The sequence below is a fragment of the Diadema setosum genome, chromosome 8, assembly GCF_964275005.1.
Source record: "Diadema setosum chromosome 8, eeDiaSeto1, whole genome shotgun sequence".
NCBI classification, from domain to species: domain Eukaryota; kingdom Metazoa; phylum Echinodermata; class Echinoidea; order Diadematoida; family Diadematidae; genus Diadema; species Diadema setosum.
Genome location: NC_092692.1, coordinates 23,076,155 through 23,095,963, shown reverse-complemented (window position 1 = coordinate 23,095,963; position 19,809 = coordinate 23,076,155). Strand labels below are relative to the sequence as shown.

General features: G+C 40.2%; 1 protein-coding gene across 1 annotated transcript in view; it reads left to right on the top strand.

Annotated features, from left to right (window-relative positions):
* LOC140232023 (syntaxin-8-like) overlaps window positions 1–19,809 on the top strand; it is a 142,150-nt gene that overhangs the window by 13,397 nt on the left and 108,944 nt on the right. Inside the window, exon 3 of the mRNA XM_072312174.1 lies at window positions 16,236–16,330. Coding sequence (XP_072168275.1) covers window positions 16,236–16,330 — 95 coding nt within the window. The remainder of the gene's footprint in view (window positions 1–16,235; window positions 16,331–19,809) is intronic.

The window sequence follows — 19,809 nt, the reverse complement described above, 5'->3', positions numbered from 1 at the left end:
CCCCGGATCATCCTGGATCAGATCTTGGGTGGTCCGGGGTGATCCAGGATGTCTATGTGACTGGGGCATTACTGTCAAAATGGTCTTAAAACTTCTGAATTGCTGGTAGTCATTGATGATTTTATTGATGTTCTCCACCATCTACCGAGAAAATTGTTGCTGCTTGGTGGCTTAATGTCCACTTTGACTAGCCAACAAGATCTGGCATTATTTACAATGAACACTCTCTGTAGTTGTTATGACTAAGGCAATACAGTCAAACCTGTCTATAGCGGCCACCCAAGGGAAACAACAAAAGTGACCGTTATAGACAGGTGGCCGCTATAGACTGGTTGGTGGCCATTTTGAATGTCAATACTTGCATTTTGTAATGGCAGAAAATACTGATGGTTATACTTTAAAAACAACAACCAGCAAATAAGTGTGCATGTGCAGCTATACCGGGTGTCCCAAAAAAAGGGGAACGGTGGATTTTAAGTACCTTGCGTTCTAAATGTGATATATTTTTTTTACATCATGAGAAAGAGAATCTTCCGCTGAAGACAATGATACCAAAATCATTAAATTTGGTTCAGTACTTTTTATTCTACGCCAATTTCTGTAAATGCAGTCATTTTCAAATTTCGCTGGATTTTTGCGACTTATGAGATAATAATTTGGTTGTGACATGCGTTCCATACGGTAAATTGTGTAAGCTCGTTGATCCATGTCACCAAAAGATACAGCTTTCACATTGGGCACGCACACACACACACACACACACACACACTGTTTTTTTTCCTGACCCGCACCTAATGTGAAAGCTGTATCTTTTGTTGACGTGGATCACCGAGCTTACACAATATTCACCGTATGGATCGCGTGTAGCGCCCAAATTATTATCTCATAAGTCGCAAAAATCCGGTGAAATTTGAAAATGACTGCATTTACAGAAATTGGTGTAGAATAAAAAGTACTGAACCAAATTTAATGATTTTGAGATCATTGTCTTCTGTGTCAGGGGGAACTTACTGCGCTACTTTACTCTAGTATAGACCACGTATATAACACAGCGTGAAGATTTTTTCTTTTGGATTCAAAATGCAATAAACAAAACTTTAATTCCTCTGCGGGTTCTATGTTTTCTGACACATCTCATCATAACGCAATGCAACATTAATGAATTATCTGCTTATATACTTAAATAAAATATTCCACTGAATTCCTTATTTATTAAATCAAACTCCCTGTTACAATTACACTACACTTGTACTACTGCCTACGGAGCTCCTGTAACTATTAACTGTCAGGCGTTATCTTGCCGAGTTCTGTGTCCTATGACGTCGCTGGAGGGCGCCCTCGTGCGTCTTGTAGATCGCTAGGGTGCAGCGTCGGTGCCGACGTCGACCAGTCTGGCCCGGCCAGTGATGACAGCGTCTCTGCTGACGACCGTGACTGTGTCACCGAGCAGCGGCTGGTCCCGGACTCAGCTTGTGGTAGTGCGGCTGTCTCAGCTCGTAGCACTGCGGCTGCCTCAGCTCGTAGTGGTGCGGCTGTCTCAGCTCGTAGCACTGCGGCTGTCTCAGCTCGTGGCAATGCGGCTGCCTCAGCTCGTAGCAATATAAGGATGCGACTGTAAATTTACAATTAACCACCACTAACACAATAATGTCCATCCATATTAATACTGTTGTATCCTCACTTTGATATTCCCCGACAGCTCGTAGCAATATAAGGATGCGACTGTAAATTTACAATTAACCACCACTAACACAATAATGTCCATCCATATTAATACTGTTGTATCCTCACTTTGATATTCCCCGACTACACGGCGACTATTCTGTGTCACACTCGTAATATCACTATCACAATCTTCTTATAACATCAATATCAAAATCATCTTACAGCATCAATATCAAAATCATCTTATAACATCATGGCATTTGCGCTCTGTATGGCGAATATTTGATACCTATTACTACTATAACTATTCCTTTAAATTCACACGAAAACGTTTCTCTACCTGAAAATTCTCTTCATCACAATTTATAACTTCCAAATTTATAACCAATGTTTACAACATGTGCATAAACCATAACCAAGCTTCTTGGTTTACAGCTATAACACTGTTGGATATACTTCTGTACTTTATTTCTGCACAAAGAATTACCACCCTACTCTCTTCAACATATCAATTCATTCTCACCTTACACATCAAATCGTTCTCTTCATACAAAAGAACTAATATTGTCATTTACTACCAGGCGCCTCGTTTTAACAGCGCCTCTATTGAGTCCCTTAAAAAAAAAAACCAACTGGAAGAAAATTACTGAAATCAGCATATAAACTCCACTTACAGTTATTTCTGCCCTGCACCCGCGCGGAGAGTTGCCGTCTGCCCTCGGAGTTGTCGTCCAGTACCTTGTCTGCCAGTTCCGCTCAGCAGCAGGAATACTTCAGCCTCAGAGTATCACAGGTTCAATTTCTCTCTCGCTTTCTCCCTCACAGCCTTTTAGCTTGGATCTCAGCGGAGTCTTATCCTGGATTCCCTCCTATTTCGACGAGCCTGGACCCTTCCCGATGGGCACAAACGGTCTTTCCACTCTCGCGTCGGATTAGCTTCTCCTCTCTTATTCCTCCTTCACAGCTATTTATCTTCTCTCACGCTCCCTCTCTCGCTCTTATCCTTGCATACATTATCACTCGCCAATCAGTGCGATTCCCTTACTTCTAACCCTTCACTCCCATACCAATACATTAATAATTAACCTGTAATTTAACTACTCACTGTCACTTACATTCTCTTTATTCAAATACCGGGGTGCGGCCTTTATTGATAACCAAATGAATCATAACAAAATTTGCGGGAAACCCAGCCAAGCATTTCTTACCGCGCTGCGAGAAGGGTGCAGCTTGCAACCTCGATCTCGCCAGCTGTTGGCCTAAAAATTCTTTCTATCTAGACAGTAGCCCACCGTAAACAAGAGGGTAGGAGAAAAGGAAAAAAAAAAAACCCTTCTGTGCCGTTTACCTCTGACAATGCTCTTTCTAATGATGTCAAAAAATATATCACTTTTAGAACACAAGGTACTTAAAATCCACCGTTCCGCTCTTTTTTGGGACACCTGGTATATCATGGGGCTTTTTGTTGTACAATTTACTTCATCTTAATATCTTTTTTTATACCCCACTGTGATGGAGAACAGCAGTGTGAAACCAGGGTTGGGTAATAAAAGTTGTCCATCCGGTACACGAGAGTTGGAGTTGGCAAACATGGCGTGAACAGCTGTAGTCATTTGGTGCTGATCCAAGAATGTTTTGTCGATGTATGACAGATATTTTGTCGGTGCATGATGCGTGATTCGTTGGTGCATGACATGTGGGGAACATGTCCGGGAAATGAACATACAAACAAGTCGTCTTTTGGGTAGTTATTTCGGTGTTTGGTACATCGTTGTAATGATTGATGCCCGCTTGAGGTACTTTATGTGTAGTGTTCGCACTCATGTGAGATGTGTACACAGGGTAGCGAACGTAATGGTGTCGTTCGTTCGTAGCGGTATTGTATACTGCGTGACATTGCATGGTATGTGTAATGGGGCTGCGTTAGCAGTGGTTGTGAATGGAAGTGCGATTCGCGAAGCAATGCGATGAGTATGTTTTGCGCACTTGTACTGGTCTTCTCGCAAGCTGAATACCAGGGTTGCAGCATTGATTGCTGGAAAGGAAGGGTACGTATTATCATTTCCGTTATGTCATTCTATCAGATTAGTGTGTCACTTTCTGGTTATTTGGATTAACATCGATAGATGTGGCTTTACGAGGAAATTGACCTCGAGATATACAAGTGTTTGTCTGGTCTGAATTGCTTAAACTATTCTTGTAGTTCGGTGCCCAGTTGGGGTGTAGTGTAGGAAGTTGCGTGAGCGACGTAGTCTTGAAATCTAGTCGGAAAGCTAGATGTGAATAAATCATGGCAGCCAAGTTCGATGCAGCAGAGTTTGTGAAAGACGTCACACTTGGTAGATTGAGAGGGTTAGTGAAAGCCCAGTTGATTGATGTTGCAACTCATGTAGACGCTGATATCAGAGAGTGTAGTCGAAAGAAAGAAATGTTTGCAGTTCTGGTGAAGAAGCTTGAACTGGGTGGTGTAGAATATGAACACACAGACCAGAGTGAGAGTACAGATGAGATTGAGAGTGCTGGTAGAAAAACTGCTCCAAGTACTACTGTATTACTAGATCTAGTGATATGAGGGTAGATTCCACACAACTAGAACTGGCTAGATTGGAGTTAGAAAAAGAAAAAATGAAGGCAGAAAATCTGAGACTTGAACAAGAGTTAATGCAACGTCAAATTGAGTTGACCCAGGCCCAGGCCAGTAGGGTCCCAGGGGATAGGCCTAATGTTACTTTGTCGAGACCAAAGTCGCCCGACATTGCAAAAATGGCAAACACAGTCCCCTGCTTTGATGAAGAGGATGTAGACTCTTTCTTTTTCTCCTTTGAGAGAATAGCCAGGAATTTGGAGTGGGAGAAGAAATATCGGTCTATGATAGTACAACAAAAGCTCACAGGCAAGGCACATTCAGTAGTGTCTGCTCTCTCAGATGGGGAGGCAAATAACTATGACACAGTTAAGAAAGCAGTCCTTCTTGCCTATCAGTTTGTCCCAGATGCCTACAGGCAAAAGTTTCGAGGATACAGGAGAAGTTCAGGACAGACTAACGTAGAGTTTCAGAGAGAAAAGGAAATTCTCTTTGATCGATGGGTTCGATCAATGAAAGTAGATCTCACTTATGAAAATTTGAGAGAGATAGTGTTGATGGAGGAGTTCAAGAAATCGACACCTCCAGATTTGAGAACATATTTGGAAGATCGAAGAGTACATGATGTAAAGAGTGCAGCAGTCACCGCTGACCAGTATGAGTTGACACATAAGGTGAAAACAAAAAGTTCTGCGGGAAAGAGGAAGTTTGATCAGCTGAGAAATCCTGACACTCAAAAGTGGCACGGTAGTCATAAAGTAAAGACTGAATCACAGAAAGAGCGCCCAAAATCGCCACAGCCTCAATACAAAGAAGTGAGATGCTTTTTCTGTGGAAAAACAGGTCACATTTAGTCTGAATGTAGGCGATTGCTGGAACAAAATGAAGCAAAAGAAAAACAAAAGCAAAAAGCAACACATGGTTTAGTCCATGCAGACACACGTCCACAGAACAGTTCAGATGCTGAAACAAAAGAGAAATCGTACCAAGCAGCCACCAATAAGTCAAGTGTAAGTGATGAACAGCGTCATCCAAATGTTGCGAAAAGCAGTGTCTCAAAAATGACAGATACGTGTTCAAGTGGTCGTGTGGATGAAAAGTACAAGGACTTCATTTCCAAGGGTACAGTTACCATTGCTGAATTTAGAGTACTGGTTGTCATCCTTCGTGATACTGGAGCTACACAGTCCCTCATGGTAGGAGATATGAAGAGTATGCCCATAGATTGTAACACGGGTAGAAAAGTACTGATACATGATATCAACGGAGGAATGCAGGCGATCCCTCTATTCTGAGTGAATTTGGATAGTGGACTGATTTCAGGGGAAGTGATTGTGGGAATTGTTCCATTTCTCCCTATGGATGGAGTTTCCTTTTTGCTTGGTAATGACCTTGCAGGAGGTCGAGTGAGTGTTCTTCCGGTTGTTTCCGAAGTCCCAGTGTATGAGCAGGAAACCGAAAAACTCGTCCATGAATTTCCAGAAGTATTTCCAACATGTGCTATCACCAGGTTTTGAGCAAGTGAAGCAGAGCGTGAGAGAAAGGAGTCTGAAAGTGAAATTTCTCTTGATGACACAGTCTTTGGAAAGGTGACTAGTGAAGGTGAAAGAGAACAAAGTTGGGAAGAAGGTGAGTTCAGTCAGCCGGCTTTAATCAAAGCGCAGATGGAAGATGAGGAGTTGTTGAAGTTGAGAGAGGGTGCATTGACTGTAGATGAGGCGAAGGGAGTGCCAGAATGTTTTTATGTAAAGTCTGGTGTTTTGATGAGGAAATGGCGTCCTCCACACCGTCCCGCAGATGTTGACTGGACTGTTGTCAACCAGATAGTTGTTCCTCTGCTGTATCGAAAGGAAATTCTACGTCTTGCACATGAAATTCCAATGGCCGGACACATGGGTGTCAAGAAGACTTTGTGTAGAATCAGAACTCACTTCTTCTGGCCCAAGATGAGAAAGGATGTGTCTGAATTTTGTCGAACGTGTCATGAATGTCAAGTGGTAGGAAAACCACTACATGCCATTAGACCTGTGCCGTTGATTCCTATTCCGGCTTTTGAGGAGCCATTTAGCCGTGTGGTGGTAGATTGCGTTGGTCCATTGCCGAAGTCGAAGTCGGGATGTCAGTATTTATTGACTGTGATAGATGTTTCCATGAGATACGCAGAGGCATTTTCGTTGAGGAGCATAACTGCCAAGTCAGTTCTGGATGCCTTGTTGACTTTCTTTACTAGGTATGGGCTACCAAAAGAAATTCAGTCGGATCAAGGTAGCAATTTCATGTCTCGTGTCTTTCAGGAGTTGATGTACCAGCTTGGTATTCAACAGATAAGTCGTCTGCATATCACCCGTAATCTCAGGGGGCCTTAGAAAGGTACCATCAGATGCTAAAAACGATGTTGAAGGTCTACTGTCAGGATAATCCCAGGGACTGGGATAAAGGTATCCCTTTTCTTGTCTTCGCTGCTCGTGAAGTGCCTAATGAATCCACTGGATTCTCCCCCTTTGAATTGGTGTTTGAGCATGAGCCAAGAGGGCCCCTGAAATTTGTGAAGGAGCAGCTGTTGTCTGATGAGGAAGACAAAGATTCCAATGCCTTAGACTACACCTCCGTGTTCAGAGAGTGTCTTGTGAGAGCGAATGAAGTGGCGAGAGAACACTTGAAGTCTTCACAACAGACAATGAAGGAAAGCTTTGACTGAAAGGCAAAGAGTTGTCTGTTTGAGGTGGGAGACAAAGTCTTGGTTCTTCTTCCATTGCCAGGAGATGCATTGAAGGCTAAATTCAGTGGTCCCTATGTAGTAGAGAGGAAGCTTGGGAAGGAGACTTATGTGGTGAGCATGCCTGACCGTAGAAAAACCAAGAGAGTGTGTCACGTTAATATGTTGAAGAAATACCATGAACGTGTAGAAGACGTAGGTGCAGTTGTGAGTGAGAGTGTCGTACACAGTGCTGGGAAAAGTGCAGAAGAGTTTGAACGTGATGCTCCAGATTCTCAGAGTGTGAGTTTCAAGTCAGGAATGACTCCGCGAGTAGAGAACTCAAAGGCACTAGAAAATCCAGAGTTACTGCTCAGTCATTTGTCTGATTCAGAGAGGCAAGATGTTGTTGACATCTTCCAGGAATTTGCGGAGGTTTGCAGTGATAAACTGGGCTGTGCGAAAGACACTGTTCATACAGTAGATTTTGGTGAAAATGCACCCATAAAGCAGCATCCATATCGGATTCATCCTGCTAAAAGAGAACAGGTGGATGGGGAGATAGATTTCATGCTTGCAAATGGAATCATAGAGCCCAGTAACTCAAACTGGAGTTCCCCAGTAGTGCTAGTCCCAAAGGCAGACGGAACGTCCAGGTTTTGTATAGATTACAGGAAGGTCAATACCATAACCAAGACTGATTTGTTTCTACTTCCTTTGATTGAGGAATGTATTGATCGGGTAGGAAGTGCTGAGTATGTCAGCAAATTGGATTTGATGAAAGGGTATTGGCAGGTACCATTAGGCAAGGATGCAAGAGAGATCTCGGCGTTTGTCACGCCCTCCGGGTTATACCAGTGTTGTGTCATGCCCCTCGGGATGAAAAATTCCCCCGCCACGTTTCAACGGATGATGAATCGAGTTATTGCTGGTCATGATAACTGTGTTGTCTATATAGACCATGTGTTGGTTTTCAGCAATACGTGGGAGGAGCATGTTGCTCATCTTCGAGAGCTGTTCCGGAGGTTGTCACATGCAGGACTCCTCGTGAACCTGGCCAAATGCGAGTTTGGAAAAGCTTGTGTGACCTACTTAGGTCACAAGGTAGGCTGAGGTAGCGTCGCACCACGAGATGCAAAGGTCTGAGCCATCGTGGACTTCCCAGTGCCGGCATCGAAACGGGAGCTTCAGCGCTTTTTGGGAATGTGCGGATTCTACGGGAGATTCGTCCCCAACTTCAGTCATTTGGTGGTGCCCTTGACGGACCTGTTGAAAAAGGGTACAAAATTCCAGTGGTCGGCGAACTGCCAGGGTGCGTTCCAGAAGCTGAAGGCCGTCCTCATGAACGATCCCGTGCTCATCGCACCAAACTTCGAGAGGAGCTTCCAGCTGGCTTACGGATGCTAGTGACCGAGGAGTAGGAGCCGTGCTACTTCAGGATGACGACAACGGACACAGCAAACCCGTGTGTTTCTTCTCCAAAAAACTGAATCGCCATCAGCAAAAGTATTCAACTGTGGAGAAGGAATGTCTCAGTGTCGTTCTAGCCGTGCAACATTTCGAAGCGTATTTGGACGGTGGAAGAGACATCGTGGTGTACACTGACCATAACCCATTGACGTTTTTAGAACGCTTCAAGCATAAGAATCAGCGTCTCTTCCGTTGGAGTTTGATTCTCCAGCCGTACCCACTGAGGATTGTGCACATAGCAGGAAAGGACAACAAATTAGGAGACGCTTTGTCGCGAGCTTGAAACTGTGCACGCGCTGATAATGCTGCCGAACGATAACAATTTCAAATCTACAGTGAAACCTACATCAAGCAGAACATTTCAAACAAGACTCAAAACAGACAAGAAACTGATATTTTTTTTTGTGTATATGTCAATGTATACATGTGTTTATGTATTCTCGTTCAGTTTTCTTCCTTTCCCAAGGATCTGTGAAGGAAGAAATTGTATTCATGCTAATCATGTTTGTTTTAAACGAAAGCAGTATATGTGAGTGATGCTAGGAAGTATGAGAAAGTACTAGTACACAATATTCTGTCTTTATAAGAAGACATCACTTGAAAAATTTCATAATGTGTTATATGCCAAGTATTGTATGATATTTTGAAAACCCAACCTTACAGGTAGCGTCAGGATACAACATTTGTGGTGTGTAAGATTACAGTGAAATCTGTGCTTCAGTTGCATACGTCTATTTTGATTTCATTCAATGTACCCCAAAGAGTCAAAGGATTCATATTGTTATGTATACCGATACGTTACAGAGTTAATGCTAGCAAATGCAAAAACAGTATAGCAAAACACAACCGGCCAGTCACAGGAAAACTGCTGATCAAATTTTGAGTTTCATGTCAACCGATTTGTGTTAAAACAAAAGAATTTGTGTTGTTTTGTATTAATGAAAAAGTGTTGAGTGACAGTGAGGCATAAAGAAGCCAAGATATAATGTCACTTTTGTAAATTATTAACCTGTATATGTACATATGTATCTTGTTACAGAGTGACAGAGTCACATTTGTGTGTCGAGTATGATCTCGATATTTTCCAGAGTTTGCAGATATTTTATAACATCTTAACGAGGGACAAAAAGAAATGTCCGGTGGTTAAACATTTGTTGTTGTTTTGGCTAACTTATGACGCAGAGTTGACATAAGTATAAGATTTATTAGCAAGTACATTGAGTGGATGTACACATGTGTCATAGTGTTTAAATACGATGTTGTTATAATCAAGAGATGCGTGCTGTTACCTCATTCAGTGAAACTCCAGTGAAAGTTTGTGTTGGAGAAACAGACATATCTTTACAACAGTCAACACAATTTCAGGAAGAAAGTGTATGTTTGGTTTCCACATTTAAAGGTGAAGTGTATGTGTTACAAAAAAAAAAAAAAAAAAACTATTCATGCCTGAAGTTATGTAAGTTTATTGGTCCAGTATGTGAGGATATAATCACAGTCGAGACTACCAGAAAGCACAGTCTCAGTCAAAATATTGATACTACTGGAGAAATGATTGATTACATCTGGTGTAATCTTTCCGGATTATGTGCATCCGTATGTGCACCCGTTGAAAACAGTTTCACATGTGTATTACTGTAGACACACTGCGTAATTATTGTATTTACATGTTTGGTAGGGGGCTTGTTAAGTTTTCATATATTGTTCTAAGAGTGGACAATTGGTGCCGGAGTTAACTGATTTTGATAAGGCTCAAAGTGAGTAATTACAAGTGTAGTATGCCAGGTGAGGTTTTAAGAAAACAACACAAAACTATTTGAGTTTATAATCGTGTAAGCTGAAAAGAACGCAAGAACAGTGAAGTAAGCCTTACAACGAAGGTGTTTATAGTCGAAAAGTTACATTCATAACTTTCCTCTTGTTTGGGGGAGGTGTGATGGAGAACAGCAGTGTGAAACCAGGGTTGGGTAATAAAAGTTGTCCATCCGGGACACGAGAGTTGGAGTTGGCAAACATGGCGTGAACAGCTGTAGTCATTCGGTGCTGATCCAAGAATGTTTTGTCGGTGCATGACGTGTGATTCGTTGGTGTATGACACCCACCTATACACACATAGTGTGTATTATATATACCCCCATACTATACCCACATACACATAGGCCCAAATTCATGAAGGTGGTACAAATGAAACCATGGTTTAAACCATGGACAAAAACCATGGAGCGCCAAGTGTCGCACGGAATATTTCGTTATGAAATTAGTCATTTTGTCAACAAAATGACCGTTTCGTTAACGAAATGTTAATTTATTTGATTCATTTGTACCACCTTCGTCAATTCGGGCCATAGTGTGTATGGGGATATAGCAATCACTCTTAGGTCGGGTGGCCGGTCGGTCAGTCGGTCGGTCGGTTCGTTGCAAAATTTTGTGCATCGAACTTCTCTCTAATTTTTTGAACAATTGACCCCAAATATGGCATGTGTGACCACTATCAAAGGTAGATGTGCAAGACACTTATTTTGTTAGTATTGTATAATGCGTTGCCATGGTAACGGCATATTTTCATAAAAAACTTGTGGGTCGAAGTACTCTCTCATTTTTTGAGCAAACAACCCCAAATTTGGCATGTGTGACCGCTATCAAAGGAAGCTGATAGTGCGAACTTCTCTCTCATTTTTTGTCCTCGCCGAACGAGTTCGAGCAGGGGACTATGAAACGGGCTCCGTACGTGTGTGTGTCTGTGCGTCCGTCTGTCCGTCCGTCCGTCCGTCCGTCCGTCCGTGTGTCCGTCCGTGTGCGTCCGTGTGTGATCAAAATGTTAAATTTGCTACTTCTCTGTCATTTATGAGCAAATTTTGATTCTGTTTGCTTTATATGATAGCACTACATGGGAGCTTTGAAACTTCTACACAGAATTTCAGTTGTGACCTTTGACCTTGACCTTTGACCTATATTGTACATTTTGCTACAAAATGCTACTCCTTCGCCATTTCTAACCCGATTTCGATTCCGTTTGCTTTATGTGATGGCACTAGGTGAGGGCTTCAAAACTTCTACACGGAATTTTGACCTTTGACTTCTTTGATCTTTGACCTTGATTTTTGACCGATATTGTACATTTTGCTACAAAATGCTACTCCTTCGCCATTTCTAACCCGATTTCGTTTCCGTTTGCTTTATGTGATGGCACTAGGTGAGGGCTTCAAAACTTTTACACAGAATTTTGACCTTTGACTTCTTTGACCTTTGACCTTGATTTTTTACCTATATTGTACATTTTGCTACAAAATGCTACTCCTCCATTTCTAACCCGATTTCGATTCTGTTTGCTTTATGTGATGGCACTAGGTGAGGGCTTCAAAACTTCTACGCAGAATTTTGACCTTTCCCTTCTTTGACCTTTGACCTTGATTTTTTACCTATATTGTACATTTTGCTACAAAATGCTACTCCTTCGCCTTTTCTAACCCGATTTCGATTCCGTTTGCTTTATGTGATGGCACTAGGTGAGGGCTTCAAAACTTTACACAGAATTTTGACCTTTGCCTTCTTTGACCTTTGACCTTGATTTTTGACCTGTATTGTACATTGGCTACAAAATGCTACTCCTTCGACATTTCTAACCCGATTTCGATTCCATTTGCTTTATGTGATGGCACTAGGTGAGGGCTTCAAAACTTTTACACAGAATTTTGATCTTTGACTTCTTTGACCTTTGACCTTGATTTTTGACCTATATTGCACATTTTGCTACAAAATGCTACTTCCGGCGGGGACATATATTACGCACCGCGTAATTTCTACTTTTCCTTGTTCTTTAGCAAGACACCTTTCTCGTTAGTATTGCATAGTGCATTGCCATGGCAACGGCAAATTTTAAAAAAATCTTGCAAAGTGTTGTAGATCAAACTACTCTCATTTTTTGAGCAATTGACCCCAAATTTGGCATGTGTGACTGCTATCAAAGGTAGATGTGCAAGACACCTTTTTTGTTAGTACTTATGGCATAATGCATTGCCATGGTAATGACATATTTTCAAAAAAAACTTGTGGATCAAACTACTCTCTAATTTTTTGAGCAATTAATTCCAAATTTGGCAGGTGTGACTGCTATCAAAGGAAGATGTGCAAGACACCTTTTTTCTTAGTATTGCATAATGCGTTGCCATGGCAACGGCAAATTTAAAAAAAATCTTGCAAAATGTTGTGGATCAAACTACTCTCTCATATTTTGAGCAATTGACCCCAAATTTGGCATGTTTGACTGCTATCAAAGGTAGATGTGCAAGACATCTTTTTTGTTAGTATGGCATAGTGCGTTGCTATGGCAACGGCATATTTTCAAAAAACTTGTGGATCGAACTGCTCTCTAATTCTTTGAGCAATTAACTCCAAATTTGTCATGTGTGACTGCTATCAAAGGAAGATGTGCAAGACAACTCTTTCGTTAGTGCTATAAAGCGAGGAATGTTCCTTGCATTTTAATTTCGCGAATTTCGCGAGTGCCAAGATTCGCAAAATTAAAATACACATGAAAGTTCTCGTCTACACTACATGCATTGAATGCCACTGGCAATTCGTGAAAATTTCATGCTGCAAAAAAGGTGGTCGGCTCCAATTCGCGAAAATCTCATGTTGCGAATATATCATGTTTTACAGTATTGCATAATGCGTTGCCATGGCAACAGCAAATTTTTAAAAATCTTGCAAAATGTTGTGGATCAAACTACTCTCATATTTTGAGCCATTGACCCCAAATTTGGCATATGGGACCCCTATCAAATAAAGATGTGCATGACACCTTTCTTCGTTAGTATTGCATAATGAGTTTCCATGGCAAAGGCAAATTTTTAAGAAATCTTACAAAATGTTCTTTGAGCACTTGGCATGAAATTTGCTATATCTGACCGCTATGGTATGTAGATGTGCAAACTTAATCTTTTATCATGCAAGTTTGTTGGAGCAAAAATGGTTTGTGCATGGCTGATGTCACCAATTTCTATTGACTCCTGTGTTAAACTCACAATTTGTTCAAAGTTTTTGTTCCATTACATGGCTCTGATGTCACAATAAACAAGCATATGCTGTGCACACTCAACAATTACAAGTGTGCTTACAAGCGCATACTTTTTTCACTCCTTTTTTGTAAACAACTTCAACTGATCGGTTTCACATACATATGTACGTATACGGCTGACTGCGACTGTGCAGCTATGGGGTTTGTACTCACTTGCCTTTCAGGTTGCCATTTCAGTGCTAAATTCAAGAATCTGTGTGGACCACATGCTGTTGATATCTGAGGTGTTGTACAAAACAAATAGTGTATGGTCTTTATTCGTGCAATGGAACAAGATTTCGCACTCAGTGAAAGATGAGGCATGCTATTCAACTCAACTTCGCCTTGTTGAATAGAGCACCTCTATCTTTCACTTCTACGAAATCTTGTACCATCACATTCGCGACCATTCACTATTTTTTGTATATTGGGGCAAGTCCAAGATAAGGCCCCCTCAGAAGGCAAAATTTCATCTTTGCTCAATATTGACATGTTTGGTATAATTTTGAAGCGTATGAGTTGAAGTTTTGATTTCCATGGCCCTTTATTTCATCGTTTACAAATACTAGATGTTTACAGACTATATTTGTAATTTGAACTGTAATGTTTGACCTAATCCATCATACTTTACCGCACGATATCTCTGATTATTGTTTACAATTGAGCATAATTATAATACAAGGTTTAAAAATGATATGAATTATAAATCAACAAAGATCAGATCTGAAACAGGTAAACACGCTTTGTCACATGCAGGCAGTGTGATTTGGAGAGGTTTCCAACATTTATGTAAAAAAGATAAACACCCGTAGCGCTTTTCGGATATCATTGCGAAAATATCTGTTATCAATTATGGTATAAATGATCCCCTATGAAAACATGTAGATGTGCGCAATTCTTCTGTGACTATTGTAAATATGTTATATTATAATCTGTATCATTGAAAGGACTGGCCTCGACTAGCCTGCACACTATTGCCAGTTCTTTTTTGCCAAACTATATTTCAACTATTCATTGTTGTGACTTTGTTGACAATGTTTGTTTGTTTGATAAATGAATTTCATTTCATTTCATTTTGTTTGATTTTCATTTCAAAAATGATATTATGTAAATTTGTGCAGATTTCAAGGGCTTAATTTGCATAAATGTGAAATACAACTTTAGATATATGGGACATTTATAAAAATTCATATTTATTCAACGGAAAGCAAATAATATTTGATTAATATGTGAACATAATAAGTTCATCAAATAGTTTAACTTGGTATAAAAATTTAGGGATTACTCAAATACTAATGCAAATTAGCTCGTGTCCTATGGTGAGATGTCCCATACATAACAAATTGTCATATTTTCAGGTTTTTTTCTGAAATTACTAAGGTTATTCGAGTGATCCTCTAGGAAGTTCTAATTTGATGTTTTAAGAAGTGTAATACCATAGAAAGATAAACAAATAGTAAAAGAAATATTTTTATAGGCATTTAAATAATGTTATGTATGGGACAAATGCATTACATATGGGACATCCTCATACATTGCATGTGAATGCATGTAGCTAGCTGGGAAGGTCTCTCAGTACACAAATGGTCACTAATCCTGGAGAAAGCATCCCAGCTTTGCAGACACTTTTGAGTTAGACACTTGAAATAATACATGTACTTGACTGAATAATTTTTAGAAAGGGGGAGGGGGAGATGGTAAAACACACAATGCAAATCAGCATTAAAGGGATGGTATAGTTTTCGTAGAAAAGGAGATTCAGTTTTCAACATTTTACGAGGGGTCCTAATGGGGCCTAAATTGTACATTTTCATTTTCTCTTGAGAACCCCATAACTGGTTTTCACCAAACTTGGCAGGTACACCCATAGCATCCCTAGGCGGAGAGGATCTCAGTTCGTTGAAATGAGCACTGTGTCCTATCTGGAGGGCCCCCAAGGGGCCCAAAACCTCCCAAAATTAAGGAATCTCTAAAAATCTTCTCTAGAATCAGAAGTGATAGAGCTAAGTTAGTACTATGAGTTAGTATGTTAATGACTTTAGTTTCATGTTTGTTCATAGCAGATCCAGGGGTGCCCCCTTGGGGGCAAGGGGAGGGGTGGGAAGGTCCAATTTGGGGCCTAAATTGTACATTTTCATCTTCCTCTAGAAAACCTCATGATGGATTTTCACCAAACTTGGCAGGTACACATCCATAGGGGGTTAAGATCTCAGTTTATTAAATTGGGCACCATGCCCCACCCAGGGGGCCCCAACCCCTGAAATTAAGGAATCTTTAAAAATCTTCTTCTAATACTATGAGTTGGGGGTCCAAATTTGGGCCCTAATGGTACATTTTCATCTTCTACTTGAGAATGCCTAGTCAAATTTTAGTAGAGCTGTGTGTAATTTAGTGACTGTGTGAAAGGTGAACTTGCGATACTTGGGTGAGCGTGAGACCCCAGGTCTCTTGTTAATAAAGAGCTTTCCTTGATTTTACCACAAAGAGGTCAAAGTCTTAATTTAAGTTGAAGAGATTGAATTTTGTTAAAATCTCAGATATCATGTAACAAAATTTAAAGTTTCTTAGTTGAAGACATCTTGATTTGCAACCTGTGCTTTATGTAATTTCATGTGATGTATCAAACTAAAATTTTCAAATACTGGTACTCCTAAACAAATTGTGCAATATTCATTTTGAAGATATAGACGTACATGTATGTAAGCATTTACATGAGACTGTTGAATTTGCCATGTTTTGTTTACACATCTTTTATTTTTTTCTTGCAGATCAATGCTGACATCAGATCCAATATCAGGAGGTATCAGCAGGATGTCCAGCTACTTGATCAAAAGCTGAAGAAGGCCTCAAACTCATACCACTTGTATCCTTTGCTCAAGTGCGCCAAAACACTTGGGGGGGGGGGGGGGGGCAAACTCTCTACGGGGCACATTTATGTGACGATGTGAGATCCTCGGCGAGGGAGCGAAGTGACCGAGCGGGGGGAGGGTGTGGAAAGGGGATACCTCCCACGGTAGGGACCTTTTGTAAAAAAGAGTACAAAAGTCACGTTTATAGAGCATTTAAAAGCAAATTTCTAAGGAATTAAACATTGTGAAAAAAATCAGTGCGAAGGACTATGATTATTATACCTGGGGGTACATGTACATTGATGTGAAGGTGTGAGATCCTCCGCGAGGGACTAAAGCGACCAAGTGGGGGAGGGTGTTGGAGGGGGATAACCCCCTCCCACGGTACGGACCTTTTGTAAAACAGAGTACAAAAGTCGCATTTATAGAGCATTTAAAAGTAAATTTCTAAGCAATTAAACATAGTGAAAAAAATCAGTGCGAAGGACTATGATTATTACATCTGGAGGTACATTATGTGACAGTGTGGAGTTGATAGTGGAGTTGCCGTTCCATCACAGAGACCTGGGTTTGATTCCCAGCGGAGACTAACTTTTCAACTCTTTGCACTCTTGAAAAGGAGGAACAGTGGAAGGAATAGTGATGTCAAAGCTATGCACCATCTTCTCCTTCCTTTCTCATATCTCACATATATCTTCACTTTCATTAAATACGTTTAAAAGAAAACTGTACTGACATTTTCTAATTGTCTGATAATTCTAATCTACATTTTTTGATGCCTACTACTGGAAAGAGAGGATTATAAAACTCGGGATAAGCCTGTAATGATTTTTTGAAAGAAATGAAAACGAGCAAGCCATGGAACGATCCACACAATTTGGCCTGCGTCACAGGTGCTCTTGGTGCACAACTCCGACATTAGCAAGACGAATTACATGATGCCAATTTAGTGATGAAATCTCACACGAAGTACTGCAAAAGCTGTTATTTAGTATAATTGCAATATGGAGCTATAATATATATGTTAAACAATATCTATTAATCTTTAAAAGCAATCTCTTCAACAGCTTTTTATTTAGATAAAACTTGTGGGGAAATTCCAGATATGCAAAATGAAATTGGCATCGTTATCCGAACGTGCTGCCCATAGAAGACTGTGTGTAAGTAACGTTACGCATTGGTGATCATGATCGAACGATGGTTCGCCAGTTCAAACTATCTAACGTAGATGAGGGCTGAGTGAATCTAAATCCAAATGTAGATAGACTCTCTTCAACGGCACACACGGTTTACACTTAGTGAGATGAAAACGGTACCCAGTACACATAGACTCTGAAATACTAGAACTAGGACTAGGACTACTGAGCAGTCAGTTCTACGTGGCAGTCCAAGTTTTGATGAGTAGGCCCTACACTCACTCACCGTCGACATTGCAGCTGTAGGCCCTATGTGCACAGCGCTAATAAGGCACAGCGTAACGTTACATACCCCTGCTGCCAGAACTTGAAGAAAGTCCAGACGAAAGTCCAGACTCCAGATCTAGATCTGGACCCTTGTCCTGCAGGCATTGTTGTTCCTGTGCTGGCTTTTTCAGGTAAGGTATCTGCTTTATGGATTTCCAATCTTTTGTAGTCGAGATAAATCTCATAGTGGTGTTATTTACACCAAGGACTAATGTTAGATCTAACAGTTTGTTTCAGTAGGCCTACGTACTAGGACCCATATCTCGGAAGAGTGGCGTGACCACGTAGATTCTAACACAGTGTCGCCGCTTCGCGATCCCAGCGATGGTGTAGGTGCTAGCGTACTTCCGTATCCATGTAACTGTTAGATATCTCAAAATTCACCTTGCCAAATGGCACCAAACTCACAGGAAGTACTTTATGATTCATATCCAACAGCTCACCTTAATTGGAAACAAATCACATGTCGGGAAGCGTAAGTGTAGATGTCGACTTTCCTGTCGGCGTCGCTAAAATAATCTGCTCTACGACTAACACGAGTTATTGCGGCCAGGCCCTACCTACCTGCTGCGCACGCACAGACTGAAGTTAGCCATTTAATATCATGAGACAAATCTTTCAAGTAATCGGGGGCAATAAATAAATGTACAAATTATTTGTGTTAAGTTGAATGAAATATGTAGATTCTATATATATCACACAAGTCGCAAAAATCATTACACTTTTGAGTTTAGTTCTCGCGTAAATTCCCCGTTCGCACAGTACTAGTCGGCTAACTTCAGTTCTAGATTGTGCATCTTGCATTCGCCAAGATCTCTCGCGAAGAGTGAGTTTTTTTTTGAGTGACGACTTGAAAGTCGACATCAATATTGATACTTCTCGATTACTGATTTCGTTCAAATATAAGAGAATACTTTGAAATATGCTATGAAGTATATCCTGTAATTTTGGTGCGATTTGGTTTAGTGAAATTTGAGATATCTACATGGATAGAACAGTACACAAGCGCCGCCTGCTAGCTAAATTAGGCCTAAGCGTCGTCTGCTACTCGATACGAATCAACGCACGCGTATGCGAGCACTTGTAATCAGCAATAGTGAGAGCACCTGTGACATCATAACATCCGGGCTCGTCAGCTCATTAGCATAATTCTCACCTAAAAAGTTCCATTTTTAACATTAAATTACGGACTTAATCGTTATGAAATTTTGATTCTGTTTGCACCGCTGGCTCTTTTAGAATTAAAAGAACAACATATAAAAAAAATTAAAAACCGGTAAAATGCCCTTTTAAGACCCTGCTGAAGACACATTTAATGAGATCAGTATATTAAAGTTAAAATTAACACATTTTAGTGTTGTTGTATATAATACATCTGTATGTCATTATATTATAATTTTTTTTTTTTGTAATAAACTTGCTAATTTTAGTATTTGGTTAATGATATGTATGTGATTGTTATTGAGACCAATTGTTTGATATTTGATATAAATCTTGAAATGCTCTTTAGTTTATGTAAATGTTGGAAAAAAATATTTTAGTTTTAATAATGTAAGATTTTGTATGTTATGGTATAATTCATGATCATGGTATGCACTTAGAAAGTTTGTATTAAGTGCAGTAAAAATGTAAATTATCATTATTATCAATAACAATAGCAAAATAATAGATTGCCTAAAATGACAAGGTTGCATGTTCAAAGGTTAATAAGAGTATCATCTGGCCATAATTTCTGTACTGAAAGTCAAGTAATATTTTATTAGGTGTTATGGATGGACACAAATAAGGAACTATATTATTTCCTTTTTACAGAACAGGCTAAGGGCTAATCCTTGCCAAATGATCATAATAAGGGAACTTCATCAAAATGTATTAAAATGAAGGTTGATATACTTAATGACATGCTAAATCAAGCTGTAGATCAGATTAGGAAATTAGGAAATAGGAGTTTTCTCAAGACACCATGATTGTGGTTTTGCTGAGATGTAAACAACTGTGAGCTCTTGAGGTAAGTCACCATGCACTGCAAT